A 16,671-nucleotide genomic window follows, 5' to 3' on the forward strand; every position below is an offset into this window, starting at 1 on the left:
GTAGTAAACGTGATCAACACGATTCGATATAACACTAAGAAATCATGCCGAAACCCAAATACGGCACTCGAGTAGAGTTTTATGCGCCCCGCGAACGGGCTTTTGGGTCTATTCTACGAGTGGCGTGAGTTGAGAATTTTCGGTCTCGTGTAGCGAGGTGACAATTCTCGACTTGAGTGAAGTGACTTCCCATTTGATTTACACGGCGAGTCACTTCACTCGAGTCGAGAATTGTCACCTCGCTACACGAGACCGATAATTCTCAACTCACGCCACTCGTAGAATAGACCCATATGAGTGGTAATGTTATGTAGTCCGCATGCTGTAATTTATTGATAACCGGGGTTAGGTGCTTCTTTATTCCTGAAACTTAGTTTTTAAATACCGCAATCCGGGGTAACATTGATCAGCGGGGTAACATTGATCGGTAAGACCCTTTGCGTAAAAAGTTCGAATCATCATTTATTGATGGAATTTTTTCAAAGCATAAATGATGCCTCTCTTTCTTACATGCATAAGCTAATAATAATTGACACTTTTACGAAAATTGCGTTCCGTTCATGCGTAAATTTGACAATTTTTTATCATTATGGATGGCACTACCAAAGATTCGTGTTTCACTTGAGTTCTGTAAATGGTAATGAGTAAGGAAAATGCGATTGTTACCAAAAATGGCATCGCTAAAAAGGATTCCGTTGTCAAATCTTTCATAATTTTATTCAATTAAGCAACATTAACGAACTAATATAAGGAATGCAAAATTTTCTTAGTAAATTGCCTACCCTTAGGCGTATTCCGCGGTTCAAACAGTTTTTATTTTTGAAATAACTCAAAAAGTAAATGACTTGTAAGAGTTTGGTCATCATATTCGGCTTCAGGGGCCATGATTTAAGTAAGCTAAGCAACAACATTTTCAATATTACCGAAAGTTGTTTACATGGGTGATCCATGTTACCCCACATTGGCTAAATCAAAAAATCAATTAATAGTAGTTTACGGAACAAGTTGCAGAATGATGATTTTTACAGCATTAGTCGTATATTACGAGACTTGCCGAGTAGGGTAATTACGACGAGTACTGTAAAAATCGAGTTCTGCAACGAGTTACGTACAACATTTTTTGCAATTTCGTAGAAGACCACTTGAGGGTATCAGAAATTATATCGGAATGCATTCACCATTATTTTGTAATTTCTTAAAAAAAAATGTGTAATGATTCATTACGCAACTCAAAACAGTTGCGTCATGAGAAACCGTTGCGTAATGAATCATTACAGCACTGGTTTCAGTTGCGCTATGACTATTCCCATACTGCATACTTCAGAGCAGGAAAGTAGGCCGTTTCATGACATATTAGCGTGATGAAAAACAGCCTATTACGATTAGAAATTGCAAAAAACATTTAATTAAACTCTTTTACACCTTTTGAAAACCAAAATACAGTATGCAGTCACGAGCAGTGGGTGTCAGTAATTGTTTCAAACATATAAAATTTGCGACATTTGCATTTCCAAATGAAACATTTAAGAAATATCCCAAATACTGATCAATGTTACCCCGGATTACGGTACCTACCTATTTGCATTATAAGCGCGAATTAGCCAGTGCTTCGTAAAGGCATAAACAATCGAGTTCGGTCACTCGCGTCTACTATGTGATTTTTTCCCCAGCTTAACTGTGTGTATTAAACGTGGTGATGCTGAAGTTGATAATGCTTTGTGGCTGCTCAATCGCGGATGGACAATCAATCGGTGAGCTCGTTTCATGTCTCATTTCAAATAATTATTTTTTTTTCTCTGATAAGCAGGGGAAATCAACTCACCTGTAGAATATCTAAACTGCTAATATGTTGTTAACAAAATGTTAATAAAATCTTAAATTCGTTTTACCAAATCTCGATTACTTTTTCAAATCGACGTAAGTAACTTTCATACGGTTTTGAGAAAACTAATTGAGAAGAATCACAACCTGTCTTCAAAAACTGTTTTAAAATGAATCACCTTTTTAACATTTTTTCGCCGTGTACATCGCTCAAATTTTGCATACAATCAGATCGCGTTCAAAAACTAGGTAGTTTGCATTATTTTCAACAAAAATAATTATAACAAAATGATAAGCCGTTTCATACAGTTACTTTCGACGTTTTTCTACCAGTGTAAAATCGGCTCAAGTAGTGTTTTGTTCTAATTCGTGGTTAAGTCACTTTGTCTCTCTATACAGCGGGGCGGCGAAAGTAGTGGTTAAGTTGCGAAAGTTGAAAATCTTACATTCGTCGTTTTGTAAATCCGGAAATTAAACGTTCTAAAAGTGAAAAATTTATTTGGGTAGGAGCGGAACATGTGGAATTTCGTCTGCGAAACACGTAGGATCAATAAAGTAAGTTTATTCGCTTTTATGACTTGAGACTATTTGAATAAGTTTTCGAGAAATTAGGATGATAGTGTTGTCTAACACAGAACACCTAGATATAAGAAATTAATGTAATGTTTGGAATGATACTAATCTTCTATATAAAAAAGAAAACACATTTTCATCGTAACAACGGTAGACATGATACGTTCATGTATTGTATTGATTCAACAAACAATAGTTCGTCACTAAATGTGTGGCGTTAGCACTAACTCAACCCTTCCACTCTCAACATATTTTTAATAATGGTCAAATGTTACTTTTTTCACGATGTTGATCTAGGTGCACAACATTTTAACCCATTTCGGTTGCTCTGAATATATAATTGGTTGTTGTTGTTTTTTTCAAAATGCTAATAATCAGTATATAATAACTATTGAACCCTCATCAAATTGAACATCTTTGTTCTATTCAGAAATTGAAAAAAAAGAAATCAATTGAAAAACGACTGAGTTATCCATGAAAGTGAAGTGTTCACTTGTATACAGTAAACTTTCCATAACTCGATATTGAAAGGACCATCGAGTTAAGGAGGTGTCAAGTTATAGAACACAAAACCAGTCCAAATGCGAGGTAGCCATGAAAACCTACTTTTACTATGGTTCTCTAACTTGATATTGAGATATCGAATACCAATTAAGAGAGAGTTGATTAAGGTCTTCTTCTGTGATTGGTTAATTGTGTAAAAATATAAAATGTACGATTTTTTGAAGGACACATAAAATGAGGCTTACTTTCCTATATTTCTAGCTAAAATTTGTCAAAATGAACAGAGAGAATTAAAGTTAATCCACCTAAAAGCTTTTTACAACCTCTCTGGTAGAAACAAATTGAAAACAAAAATAATATTGTAAAATTTAAACAAATTTTTTGGTAATGGTTTATCTAAGCTGAATTGCAAGAGAGAAAAATACGAATTCTCCAATTGATACCATATTATCGTACGTCATTAGACCATATCAATTGTTCTAGACAGATAACACAAATATGTTCACAAATAAAATAAAAAGATTTCAGTTTGTTAAACAAACGTAACTATATGTAATTAATATTTGTTTAAGCTGCGAGTGTCTTTCGAAAACATCGTTAGGAATAGTCCTACAATACTTCTGTATAACTTAAGTGCATAAAATTAATGCATTTTTTCCAAAATATTCTAGTTATAATAGTTTTTTTGCTATCCCTATCACCTAGGGTTACCATCCGTCCTGATTTAGCAGGACATGTCCTGATTTTTAAATTTTATTAAGGTGTCCTGCTTTATTTTCCATATTTCAAGTTTTGTCCTGCTTTTTTCAGCTTGCCGAACACCATGGAATGTTAACGTTCAAGGATCCGTCATCGCAACATCGAAACTTCAACAGCCGTTTTTCTGTTCAAAACTGAAATTTATTCGACGAAAATGTGTTTTGTATTTCGGTTGGAAAATAAAATACAGTGGACACCCTGGCCACGGTGCCAAAGTAGAAGGTGCACCATAATAATACCCGTCTGTGAAACATATCACCTTCCCAATACTTTGGCACACCTCCAACGGTTCATGATTTATCATGAAACGGCTGCATTCAGGCGGAGGATCTGTTAATATGTTTCGGCATATTATCAGGTCTTCTTCGAACGGAGGGACCGCCAGGGCTCATTAGTTACTTAAAAACCAGTGCTGGTTGTTGATGGTTCAGTTCGTTTACACGAGCTGTACAAACCTTTGTACTAATCAGTAATGGTGGTTAAGTTTCGAAGCCAACGTGTGATCAATCGTTTTATAATGCAACATAAGAATGGGTGTTTGGTGGAACTGTGCGTAACACTCGTCGTTATTAAATTTAGTGATTGTGAGGGTGCTAATAGTGATTTTATATTGAAATCTATGGTGATGAAAATTTGAAAAGGAAATTGGAAGTGATTTCGATAGTTTTGTTAAAAATATAATAATAATGATGTGAACTCTACTAATTTAATAATGGCCATAATACATTGTGCAATCATTTCTCTGAATATAAACTTTATTGCCTAATTATTCAAACATGCATGATAAAAGTGTTAATAATGACAGCGAGTGCAGAAGAATGGATCGAAGTGATTTTTTTTACTGTAACTTTCTTGATCATAGTGCCAAATCGTAGTTTGAATAGTAATGACTCTACAGCAACAAAAATAATGATACATTTAAATTGAATATCTTTTAATTACTTAGTAATGCTAACAGATGGTAAATGGTAATAATAATGAATTTATATGAAAATGGTGTGATGTGAAAAGTGATATAATAGAAAGTACGATATCTGAAGTGTATTACGAGAGTTGATGAGTGATAACCAGTGATATACGTGATAGTGTCGAAAATAAAAGTGACGATAGTGAGTGATGAAATGAAATGGGGAATGAGGACCTTTTAATAAAACTATTTCGTTCTTCACTTTAACCACTCTAGTAGCATTTCAGGCCTTATCATAGTTTGATAGTAGTCTGAACTACTAGACTGCAAAACTACGGCAAGGGCTGATTGCTGCTAGCGTACACAGTGACCATTTGAGCAACATTGCTTAGGAACGTCTGTGTGATGAACGCAATAGAGGCTTATAAAAGCAAATGCTGGGAAGGAGCTTAGGGCAGATTAAGAGTGCCAGTACTACCCCTATCGCTACCGACAAAAAAAAAAAATAAAATACAGTGGACACATTTTCATGATTTTGAACGAAAAACTGCTATTGAAAATTCTCAAATTGATGACGGATCCTACCCCCTTAGAGGTAATTCTAATTTAAAAGAGCTATCTTTCTATCACTATCCGAATGAAAGAAATCTTCCAAACTCTTATTATTAGTTTTAGATTAGTAAGGAGGCATTCTCTCATTGGAATTCCATCGTTTTGAGACTCAAAAAAGTATCGAATGAGAGATCTTATACGGTTGCTGTCGCCATTGGAAGTGCTCTCAAAAAGCACATTTCAATGGAGATAATATTAATAGAAACCATGTCCGAAATTACTAAATTTTACCTAGGGATGCACGACCGCCCAAAATCCCGTACTCTACATCATAATTCACACAACCATGAGCTTTTGGAGAGAACCTTAATAAAAGCTTCTCAGAATCATAAGATCTTTGCCAGATTTCACCCAAAAACTTTGATTATTAGTAGGGCCGTTCTTGGTTTTCTGGTGTGATCCTTAGCGAATTCTCATGAGGTGCCAATGAAAACATAACGGAATCTTCTTTGTAAATTCCAAACAATATTATTAGCAGATTGTTTATAAAACCATGATTCGAGGAATCAGTGGCATTTCCTTGCATCTTCAATAAATCTCCGAAAATGTGTAAATGGATTTTAAACATCTTTGTATTTATGAAAAATGTGTGAAATAATGTATTATTTTATTACCTACAAATGCCTAGGTCTAATTCAACGTGTATTATAAAAAAAATGTATTTATTTGTATGTCGGTACCAATGGTTGTAATGTACCAGTAGATTGGACTATGAAATAAAACGTACATTTTTCTATAAAAACGAGATGCGCTATTTTTGGTGGATACATCGCCTTTAGTTTAGCCGATTTGCCAAATTTCAGCTTTTTATTTTATCAACAAGTCATATAAATAATTAGGTTTTCACAAAAAATTACTCTCTTGCACCAGTAGCTGCCGTCGTGTTCCGTGCAGTTTTTAAAATGGATGTATAAAAATGAAGAAAAGTCCCAGAGATGATCTTTATACTTCATTCGAAAGATATTAGTTGCTGTTCCGAGGGAAAAATGTTAAACCTATGTAAAAATCAACAATTTTGTTCAAAATTCCTTATATTATTCCCGAACGGCTACTACTGGAACACGTGTACCAATAGTGGCTCAAGCGATTTTATGCTCAAAAAGTAATTGTATAATTCTTTTTATATTATTCCCATATAGTAAAGGTTGAAATCTTTCTGCTGACGCCAAGAGATCTCTGTTAAGGCTCTTCGTTATTATGTTATATGTTTTTATAGCTTAGGTAGTCCACTAATGGCACCGGCAACCTATAGAAGACGAGTCTGGTGGAATTGAAATAATTTGAATTCGCTTCTTCCGTTAGTTACACGGAAAATAAAATAAGCTTCAGAAGAAAATAACATTTTTTTTATTATCAAGGGTACTGCTAAAACTCAAAATTTTAATATTGTAAAAAATCGGTTCCCATAAGTTTGAAAAATTTTAATTAGAATTTTAGAAAAATTAGAAAAATCAAAAACCAACATTCATAAATTTGCGAATAAAAATAAATCATTGTCCAAAACGTGTTCAGATCGATTTTAGATAGCGAGAAATGACACCTAAATCGAAAATAAAAACTTGGGTATTAGAGGGTCAAGTTTCTAGTATCGTAGCATAGAGGCTGTAAGGTTTCTTTTGTACTTTTCGTTCAGTCACGAGGAATTAAAACAAAAGTCATAAAAACAATCTTAGATAAATCTCGCGTTTTGTATCGTACAGGCGTATCTGCTGGTCGACAACCGCAAGTCCGAGCAACGGGCGCTTATCTCGGTAGGTGATTGCACCATATAGTCCAAGCGATCCCTTAGGTATCTTGGGGTAATCGATTACAAGCTCGCCATCGATGCCACGTTGAATATGCCTGTAAAAGGGCATCTACGGCTATAGCGGCGCTATAGAGCGCTGCATATGACGAGCCTAACCTCACTTATTTGACACCTGCTGGTCCTGTTGTTTACGTTTCGGACTTAGTCGTTTTTTCCATCATTTTTTCATCTTCGCATTTCTATCACCAGCATGCTGATGGTGACGATTTTCCACGGTAGGAAGATAGAATAATACGATCCGTGGGTATCTGCAGTGGATTTGACCTCTCCTCGCAGCAAACTTTCACGAAATTAAGAATGATTCGAAAAAAGTACTAAGTCCAAACTGTAAACAACAGGACCAGTACCTGTCAAAATAGGCTAGGGGAAGTGGTTCACCTAGCATGAATGAGGGATGAACTTATCGCCGAGAAAAAGTAGATTTTGTATGAAATTTGACAAGTATTTGAATGACAGATTCATCTTTGTTCATCCATTTCTCCTAGCCTATTGATGCGTGACGTCACGGTGCAGTGCAGTATGGATCGATGCACGATTTCACTAATTTGACGTTTGAGCGGTGCCGAATTCACTGGTTTCCATGGCCACATAAAAAACACGGCACCGCTAAAACGTCAAGGAATGAACTCGTGCATTGGTCCATAGGAGATAATGTCTAACAGCTCTGCTGTAATTGCCAGCAAACGCAAGCTACCGTCAAGCGTGGCGTTATCCATACTAAGGTGTGGAGGACCAATCTGGTCAAAAGCGCTTAGAACGAGCAGAAACTTAAAGCGGTCGGAAAGCACGTACGCAGGATAATGTGCTTAAGGTGAAACAGTTTGGAGTCAAACTTCTAAGATTGCACTGAAACTTCAAAGGCACTAATCTTGCGAAGGAAGCATTGAACTTCAGTGCACTTTTTATTTTGACTTCGTGCACTAGCAGATAGCTTAAAATAAGAAGATCAGGAACGTATGCCTAGTATTTCTCCAGTTTAGTGCCTTTGAAAACGAGAGTAGGGGCCCAAGTCGGCCATTGTGCCGGCCATCTTTGTATTCCGAGATGTTTCACCTTAAGAGTAGCAATAGCATACCGAACTATATCTAAAGAGGCCATGTGCATCATAGACGGGATCGGGCTCATCATCAAGGAAGATGTTCAATGCTTTAACCAAAGAGGTACCAGAGGAATCCGCAACGCGTGTAAAGAGGCAACGCTAAGAGGTTGGCAGCAAGTAGATGAATCCATCGGCTAATACCAAATGTGTCAGATTGGTATAAAAGTAACCATGGGGGAGTGAACTTTCACCTGCGCAGTTTCTGTCAGGCTTTAGGCAATACAATAGAAATATTAGTAGTAGAACGCTAATTGCGCTGTTCTCACAAAACTCAATTTGTTTATAATCACCTTTAACTGTATCTTTTCATTGTTTTTTCGATGACATGTTGTAGTGGATGATTTTAAAATTTATTTGACACTTTGAGGACCGGTACTCAAGCTGTCAGAGCGTGGCAAACTAGATGTTGGTAACACGAACAGTAGCGACATTAGCGTTCTTAGGTTAATGCTTCTTCTGGCAATACCTGCACAGGTTCGGGCACTCAGAATCTCCTGCGTGCCCCAATTGTGATGGTGTGGAGAAAACAGTGGAGCATGTCGTGTTCGATTGCCCCGGTTTCATTGTTGTAAGATATTGAATGCTCGCGAAATCCTCAAGTGCAGTGCATTGACTGGTTTTAGTGGGTCGTCGTTTTTCTCTTTGGATCAATAAGATTTTCGTAACATTTCACGATTGAAAATGATGAAGGATGATGAGTACTTTCTACTGAATCAAAAATAGCAGTTGAAAACAGTTGCCCAGCCTAGTTATTAGTCAAAGATATAATCGATGGAGAGAAATCGATCACTGTAGTTACGCCCTTATGGTACTGAACGCGAGAATTTCTGGTCGAATGGATCATTAAAATAACCAAAACGGCCGCTATGGAAAGCATAGATAGCGCCACCGTAGCCTTGTGCGTTTGACAGAACAGCAATGCTGTCAATGTTAAATCCCATATACAGTGGCGCCTTTGTTTTGGTGCGATGAGCACTGACAAAAACTATCTTCAATGATCCATTATCTGAGGAATCAATTTCTTATCTTCTTGTTTCTGTTTGTGTTCTTTTTGTTTTCTTAGTTTCTTTTTAATTACTGTTGCTCTCTAGATCATACTTGGCTTTTTTTATTTATTTATTTTATTCATCAGAATCGTTGCTTTCGATGTTATTCGGTTTGATGGTAGGAATCGAGTTTATCTTTCATCAAAATTGTATTTCATAATATTGCGTATTAATCACACCTACCAAAAAACGAAACTTAATTCTAGTTAATAGTACAGATATCACAATTTTCCACCCTAGTTGAAAATTTTGCACTGTTCGCAGCAAGGAACATCGGAGGTTTGGCAGTTAAAAAGGTTGACGCAGTTCATACAAATCTTTTCCGGGCAGTAGTGACAGCTGATTCCGCAGAACTCGCACAATTCTAGATTGCAGTTGGTACACTCGGCATGGACTTCCGATTGACGATCACAGATGCGGGCAATTTACTAAATCGAAATCGTACTCCCCGGCTCCGATGAGACGCACTTGTCTCAGACACTCGTGCTGGCATATGCCTTGCCGGGGCTGACGAGAGGACGTTTTCGCTCCCAAGAATAGCAGAGACGTTGAGGGACTTTGACAAAGCCAATTCGTCACAAGAAACATGTTTTAAGATTTGCTTAAAAGTGAAAAGGGGTTCAGTTCGCAGTACCCAGCTACTTGGTATCTTGCTGGTCTCTTGTTCACGCATGAGGTCTCTAAAGTTCCTAATTTTAAAACACTTGATCGCTACTACAAGTCCTGCGCTTTTAGGGGCAAGGGAGGGGGTTCTGTGTCAATTCACATACGAGTTTTTGAGTCCCCATACAAACAGTATGACAATTGAAAAAGACTAGATTTTGCGTGACGTTATCAATGAAAGCCTTATTACACCAGATAGGTAAGCGAAAGCTTGACCCATAACGCGGGTAGATCACCTTTTCGTGGTGCGTTATGGGGTAAAGATCTACCAATGAACCCTAGTCCTGACTGCTTCAAACGAAGAGAACAGGATGCTATAGTAATCAAAGGAACACTATTAGTCCTTGTTACATTTTAACCCTTGTTAAAAGTGACAAGTCTCGGTTTTCCAGTAGCTGAGAATGACCTTGAGACAAGGATAAAAATGAGTCGAAATCAACAAGTTGTTTTCTAATCTTTTATTTATTGTTCTCTAGTTTGAAGAAGTAAGGACTAGGATTCTGATGCATGGACAATATCGGTGTCGCTTCCCGACTTTATCAAGGGATCCGATTTTGACTGATAAAGGGGCGCGCCTGCGGAGAGTGTACCCACCACACCCTTCGAAGGGTTTAAAAAGCGGAACCTTTCAATTAGAATCCTTTCCTGTGATCAAGTTAGGAATGACAACTGTAAAAAAAACCGAATACTTTATCACTTCTCGATAGTGACAAAGTAACACGACATGCACTACACAAAGGACACGGGATATACTACAATAGATCAAATATTGGTCGCAGTGGTTTATGTTCCGAACAGAAAAAAAAAAAGCGAAAGCTTTAGAGGACAGAAAATCTATAACCGTAGCGTAGTTAACGTTGTAGTCCGAGATAAAAAAGCATAGCAATTATCGAATTCGACCTGTAATACCTATTGATAAATATTATAAAAAATGTTCTTGGTAACTTTTTTTTCTCTCAAAGTACTAAATTAAATTAAACGTGTAACAGCTGAGATAGATTGCTGCCAGTCATATTCATGCTGTCGGTGTCACTTGAGTTTATTTTGATTCGCGTTTGTTGCTTCTTGCTTCGTAGTGAAGTTGGTCCCGATGTTCACAGTTTCAAATCTAAATCGTGAAATTCACGAAAATTATTAAACTGATTGCGCGGAATAAACGAAGCAATCAACTGATCAAGGGTAAGAGCATTCTGTATTTTAGAAATGAAACTAGGTAATAATACTTTTTTCCTCAATAGGTATTTGACCAACACTGACTGATTGAATTGCAGAGAAGAGCTGAATAATGGAGCAAATTGAAGAAAATAGTGTCGACACAGAAGACATTCATCAGATTTCAATCGAACACAATGAAGGGATTGAATCCATGGAATACAACTGCAAACACTGTGATATGACATTCTCCTCTGTTGAAGATCATGTTCGTGAGTTTCACGACAATGAGGAAGTGATAGTAGAAGTTGAAGAGGACGTTGCTTGTAGCTATGGATTTGAAGAAATTGTAATCGAAACTGAAGATCATTCGTCTGATGACGAATTTTCAGACTTCAAATGCAACATTTGTTCCACTGTACTGAAGTGTTCAAGAAGTTTGAAAATGCATATGAGAATTCATGGAGTCAAAACAGTTGATATCGGAACATCCAACAAAGAATCTGAATTTCTTTGCCAAATATGTAATCGAAGCTTCGATAGTAACGAACACCTGCAATTGCATTTGAGTGCTCATGAAAACATCACCAGTGGAGATGTGACGGAAATTCGATGCAACGAGCGAACCGGCTATCCGTGCAAATACTGTGGCAAACGGTTCAAACGACCGTACGAGAAGGTCAAACATGAACGAATCCACACCGGAGAGAAACCGTACGCGTGCGACCAGTGTGGGAAACGATTTCGGGTGTCCAGCTGCTTGGCGATTCATAGGCGCACACATGATGATACGAGACCCTACGTTTGTCCCCAGTGCAAGAAGAGGTAAGTTACTTAGTTGATCTTTAATTGCATAAGAACCTAGAATTAGGAGAAAGCTTATAAATGATTATAAATTTGGGATTGCAAACAGTCAAAACACTATCAAATTGATGTTTAGAGCTGGGTCGAATTTTTCAAGCGTGTGCCTCGACTAAAAATAGAATGCTGTCAGTTCTTTTTTTTTGTTTTAATTCGTTCTACCAATCGCTAGAACCGTCTTGCAAGCAGATGTATATTTATACTTGCAATTTTCGAGGCTGATTGTGTCTTTTGAAAGGAGAGCAGGTTAGCACTCCCCTTGACAAGGATGGAACACATAAGGGGCCGGAGAGGCACAAAATTTCCGGCCCTAGTCGATTTTTTTGTCGTCATCTAATGGGAAACAAGTTGATGACTTGGAAGTACCGTCATCCCACAGTTATGGATCAATTAAGGAGACACGGGAGACCGTGTTATTTTCCCTATCTTTTGTTTCACTCTAACAATTATCATCAAAACTTTGTGAAAATTTATTGGGTTGTGCACTTCATATATAGAATTATAGTGATACATTTTTCGCATCGATATGTGGAGTGGTTCTTGAGATTTGCTTCTTTAAATGGACAGGGTGATAATGATGACGTCCCGTGCGGCCTCAAATCTTGAAGCAAATCTGGTTTAAAATCATGGTTACGCTGTACCAATCCAAATCACCGTGCTATCACTGCAAAATAGGGAGCCAGGTCCTATTCTTGGAACTTTTGATTCACTTCGGCAGTGGGGTTTTTTGAAAGCTACTGAGCTCTTATTTGGCTACAGTATGCGTCGTGTTAAAGTTCTTCTTATTGCAAAGTTTCAGACAATTCGGCCGAGAAAAACCCCCCATGCCAAAGTGGATCTTGGAAGTGCCCAAGTAGCTCTGCACCCTATATTTGGTTTCATGAATATACCTCGAATTTCACGATGATTTGTGAAAAAAGTGTCGATTTCAATAGAAATTTCAAAAGACATCTATCCCACAGATGTGAATCTGTGGAAGAAGAGGCGAGTTAAATTAAAGGTGCAGGTAGGAAGTGAAAGCAAATATTCTCGCGTTTCTTTCCAAGTCGCCTTATCGATGATTCATAACTGTGATATTTTTAACAATGCCCCACAGTTATGAATCAACGGTTTTCAGAATATGGTTGGTTTCCTGAATTCAAGAAAAAAATGGATTTGATTGCAAGTCAAAAAAGATTAATAGCTTATATAAGTAATTTTTTTTGCGCATAATTGATGTACCATTAGTGCACCAGTAGCTGCTCATTTCCCTAATACTGCTCACTAGTGTAAACAAACATGGATTTTTTGTGTAAAAAAGCAACATTTTACGCGCGAATTTATTCTAGCAACATTAACAACTTTCAAATGAAATCGTCTCACATTATTTTCATTTGTTCAAATGATTCTTTATATTAAAAACATTAGGTATTTTTGTGTATTCCAATAACCGCCCATGCAAAAAAAAAAAAAAAAAACAAACAAAATTTAACAAAAAATTGCGATTTTAGTATACAGCCTTCCTTATAACTGAAGTAGCCATGGTTTGACCATAAAAATATCAGGATGAAAAACGAAATTTGAAATAATGAATCGTTTAGTATGTTCGTCATGAAATCTGTACAGTAAGCGGAAATAGGAACATTAAGGCGGAGCAACAAATGCAGTTAAACAATTTATTATGAAAGTTTTTCAAAATAATTTTATTTTGCCGCTGATTACCTCTACTTGTAGCTACATTGTGGCATAAAAATAGTATTGATTGATTCAATACATATTTTATAACAAACATTTGAACACATAACTTCCCTTAAATGAGCGGAATCTGGTGCACTGATGGTACTTAGCCTTAAAACAGTGCCTCGTACGATTATGAAATTGAGCCACTGTAAGTGCATCTTACTGCCAAGTTTCAAACCATTGACCGAAGAAAAAATATCCTTATTCTTGTCCAATTTACACAGATTTCCCGTTTTACGTTTCAGGTTCAAAGTCCAATCGGCGTACGATCATCACCTGAAAATTCATTCAAACGACCGCGGCTATAAATGTTCCTTCTGTTCGAAATCGTTCAACACTGCCGTCCAACTGAACGGCCACAAGAAAAGCCACACCAAACCTTTTTCCTGCTCGGAATGCAGTCGCCCGTTTGGTTCGTTGTACGCCGTGCGCAAACATATGCAAGTCCATCAAATGCCGAACAACAAACTCAGCTATGGCTGTGATATCTGCGGGGCCCATTATGCGCGGGAATTCGCTCTTCAGGATCATCGGAAACATCACCACGGGATGGACAGTGGAAACGACCAGTCCGACGGCGATTCCAATGGCATTACTGAATGTAGTAAGGAGAGTGAAATTGAGTTCAGTAGTACGACTGGGATGGTTGAAGAATCCGAAGAAATTATAGAGGAGGTTTGCTATTTTGAATAGATTGTATTTCTGCTGTTTTCTATAACGGATTACATAATAGTTAATAATTCTCTTCTAGATGGTGCTTCAACGGGCGCATACTTCATTGCAATCATTTCACTAGTTTGGTAATTTTGTTACCAATTGTTTTTACACCATCATTAATTCAATAAAGTATCCTTTGTTTCGTATTGATAGCTATTGTATTTTTTTGTCTTCCATCGAGTTTTGGAATTCCTTTCGGGAACGGCAATCGAACAACAATAATAATTTGATGTGTTAACACTTATTAGTTGATATAACTTATATTCACTTTTACAATTGTTTGCAATTACATCACAATACGTGTTTGATAAGGAATCTTTTCGTGTTGAATTAAATTTCTTTTTTTATAATACAAAGCGTTGGCGTAGTTTCTACATTCCATCATACATTTTTGACCCGATCAATATATTCAAATAAATACACGAAATATACAAATTAAGCTGCTCCTACTCAATTATACAAAACAAAATATCCAATAATAATGCCAACATTCAAACATATCATGCATGCAACTATAAACTGTGGAATGTATTATGTTTCACTATATTAACATCTCCTTTCTACGCTAAACTATGCTAATGCAACATGCACAGTCAAGTGATTACCGTTAGAGATTACGTTTAGTCTCAACTCGGAATAAGATATCGCCTACGAGCAGTTACAGTATTTTCCAGTTGCTGATTCTACGAGTAGCTACGGATGATTAAATTCTCTGACAGTGTTAAATAGGTAGAATCTTCCCTTATTATAGTCAGCAGTTTAGATGATTATTGACTGATTGGTACGTTAAATATAAACTTTGGATATTCTGCTCCTGGGCTTAGGAATTGTTGGGTCGCGCTGGTAGGGGAGGCGCTCCCCCACTTCGGTTTGGTATCGGCGGAGGAACCCCCCGGCGCACTGGCAACGGAGGAGGATTTGTCTTGGGTGGTGCTTGCGACGGAATGGACGATTGAGGCGATCCGGCTCCCGAACTGCCACCGGAGGTACCAGGAGGAGACGACTTGTTGGATTTATTGTTGCTGACCACGTCCAGGTCGTACACGTCACAGCGCGGCGGAGGAGGTGGCGGACCTCGCGGTTCAGGTATGGCCTAGAATGGAAATATATTGATGAAATCGAATCCCAGCCGCAAGAACATAATGCAATATCTCAATAATGAAGAAACAAAAAAAAAAAACATGTTGCATAACAGTTTTTGTTCGCTTCGGCTTCTGCATATGATTTTTTGTTCATTTTTATTTAAAACTAGTGGTCCCGGCAAACTTCGTCTTGCCATCAAGTAGGCTGTTTGAAAACGTCAAGAATCCCCCCATACAAAATTACACCTTAGTCTTCTCCCGTTTTCCCAATTATTTCGGACACTTTCCTGAACTTTCTCCTCGCACGAACACGTCGCATCCCTTGTGGAGTGTAACAGTGAAAAACTTACGTCAATCCGTTGACCCGTTCTCAAGTCATTTCGTGACATACAAACATCACTCCATTTTTATTTATTTAATTTTTTTTTTTATTTTTTTATAAAATGAAAACTTTTGGTGTTTTGGGCTGCCATTGAAACAATCAGTTTATTGGGGGAAAAAATACATAATATAATCGTATAAGAGCGAATTGTATCTGAAACGGTAGTAGATACCTATCTGTCAAAAGTCCGACGAAAAAAATATGCTATCGAAATATTTGAACCTATTTCATTATTTACCCGGGAAGGAGAAAGGGGAATACCTATGGGAAAAAATAGGAGTAAAGTTTCTTGGAGAGGAAAAATCACATAATCCATGATCTTAAGAAGAGTTTATAGTTTATTATTACAACAACGCTTTAAGAATAACCAGGGTGACCAGCGCACCGGGAAATCGGGAAAACTGGGAAAAAGCCGGGAATTTAAACTCACCGGGAGAAAACCGGGAAATATACGGGAATTTCAATTGACACCAGGAAAATTATGCAACCCAGATATTATTCCGACCAACAAAATCCCTATAAAATTATTTAGTGATTTTTTACTATAGCTTAAACTTTCGAATCTCAAGTTTGTCGATAAAGTCAATATAGAAACAGAATAGTTAAACAAATATGTTCAATTAGAACTGATTTGATTAATATTCTAAGTCTAAACGACGATAACACTTAAATTAAAACTTTTTAATGTTGAACAGTCTTGTGATGAATGATTTTTTCATAACATTTCTTGAAGAATGTCATGTTACAAAATACAATATTTGGGTGCCAGCAATTAAATTTCTCTAAGCAAGCTTGCAATTCGTGAAGCTCATTTTAATTGCTTTTTCAACAATCCCTCCACTTAATACTTTTTTTATTGCTTATGGTAGGTTTTTGTCATCCTTATGATAATATTATTTCAATCATTTTTCGAAATCAACTTATAGGAAAGTGTACCTAATTTTTCAAAAACATGTTTGTTGTAGAT

The 16,671-nt window shown here is 37.0% G+C and overlaps 2 protein-coding genes across 3 annotated transcripts in view; one reads left to right on the forward strand and one right to left on the reverse strand.

Moving 5' to 3' along the window:
* Nucleotides 1–10,641: 10,641 nt before the first annotated feature.
* LOC5574779 (zinc finger protein 879) lies at nt 10,642–14,731 on the forward strand. Its single transcript, XM_021853904.1, has 3 exons — nt 10,642–10,970; nt 11,030–11,768; nt 13,769–14,731. The coding sequence occupies exons 2-3, from the start codon at nt 11,077–11,079 to the stop codon at nt 14,214–14,216; spliced, it is 1,140 nt and encodes a 379-aa protein (XP_021709596.1). The 5' UTR covers nt 10,642–10,970; nt 11,030–11,076; the 3' UTR covers nt 14,217–14,731.
* LOC5574778 (synaptojanin-1) overlaps nt 14,324–16,671 on the reverse strand; it is a 44,174-nt gene continuing 41,826 nt past the window's right edge. For both annotated transcript variants that reach the window (XM_021853902.1, XM_021853903.1), the window contains exon 7: nt 14,324–15,333. In XM_021853902.1, the coding sequence (XP_021709594.1) occupies nt 15,061–15,333 (273 nt within the window). In that variant the 3' untranslated portion in view covers nt 14,324–15,060. The remainder of the gene's footprint in view (nt 15,334–16,671) is intronic.

The sequence above is a fragment of the Aedes aegypti genome, chromosome 3 (assembly GCF_002204515.2).
Source record: "Aedes aegypti strain LVP_AGWG chromosome 3, AaegL5.0 Primary Assembly, whole genome shotgun sequence".
Taxonomy (NCBI): Eukaryota; Metazoa; Arthropoda; class Insecta; order Diptera; family Culicidae; genus Aedes; species Aedes aegypti.

Coding starts and splice junctions, on each gene's coding strand:
- LOC5574779 (XM_021853904.1), top strand. CDS start 11,077: ATGGAGCAAATTGAAGAAAATAGTGTCGACACAGAAGACATTCATCAG. Junction 11,769..13,768: donor TGTCCCCAGTGCAAGAAGAG/GTAAGTTACTTA, acceptor TTTACGTTTCAG/GTTCAAAGTCCAATCGGCGT.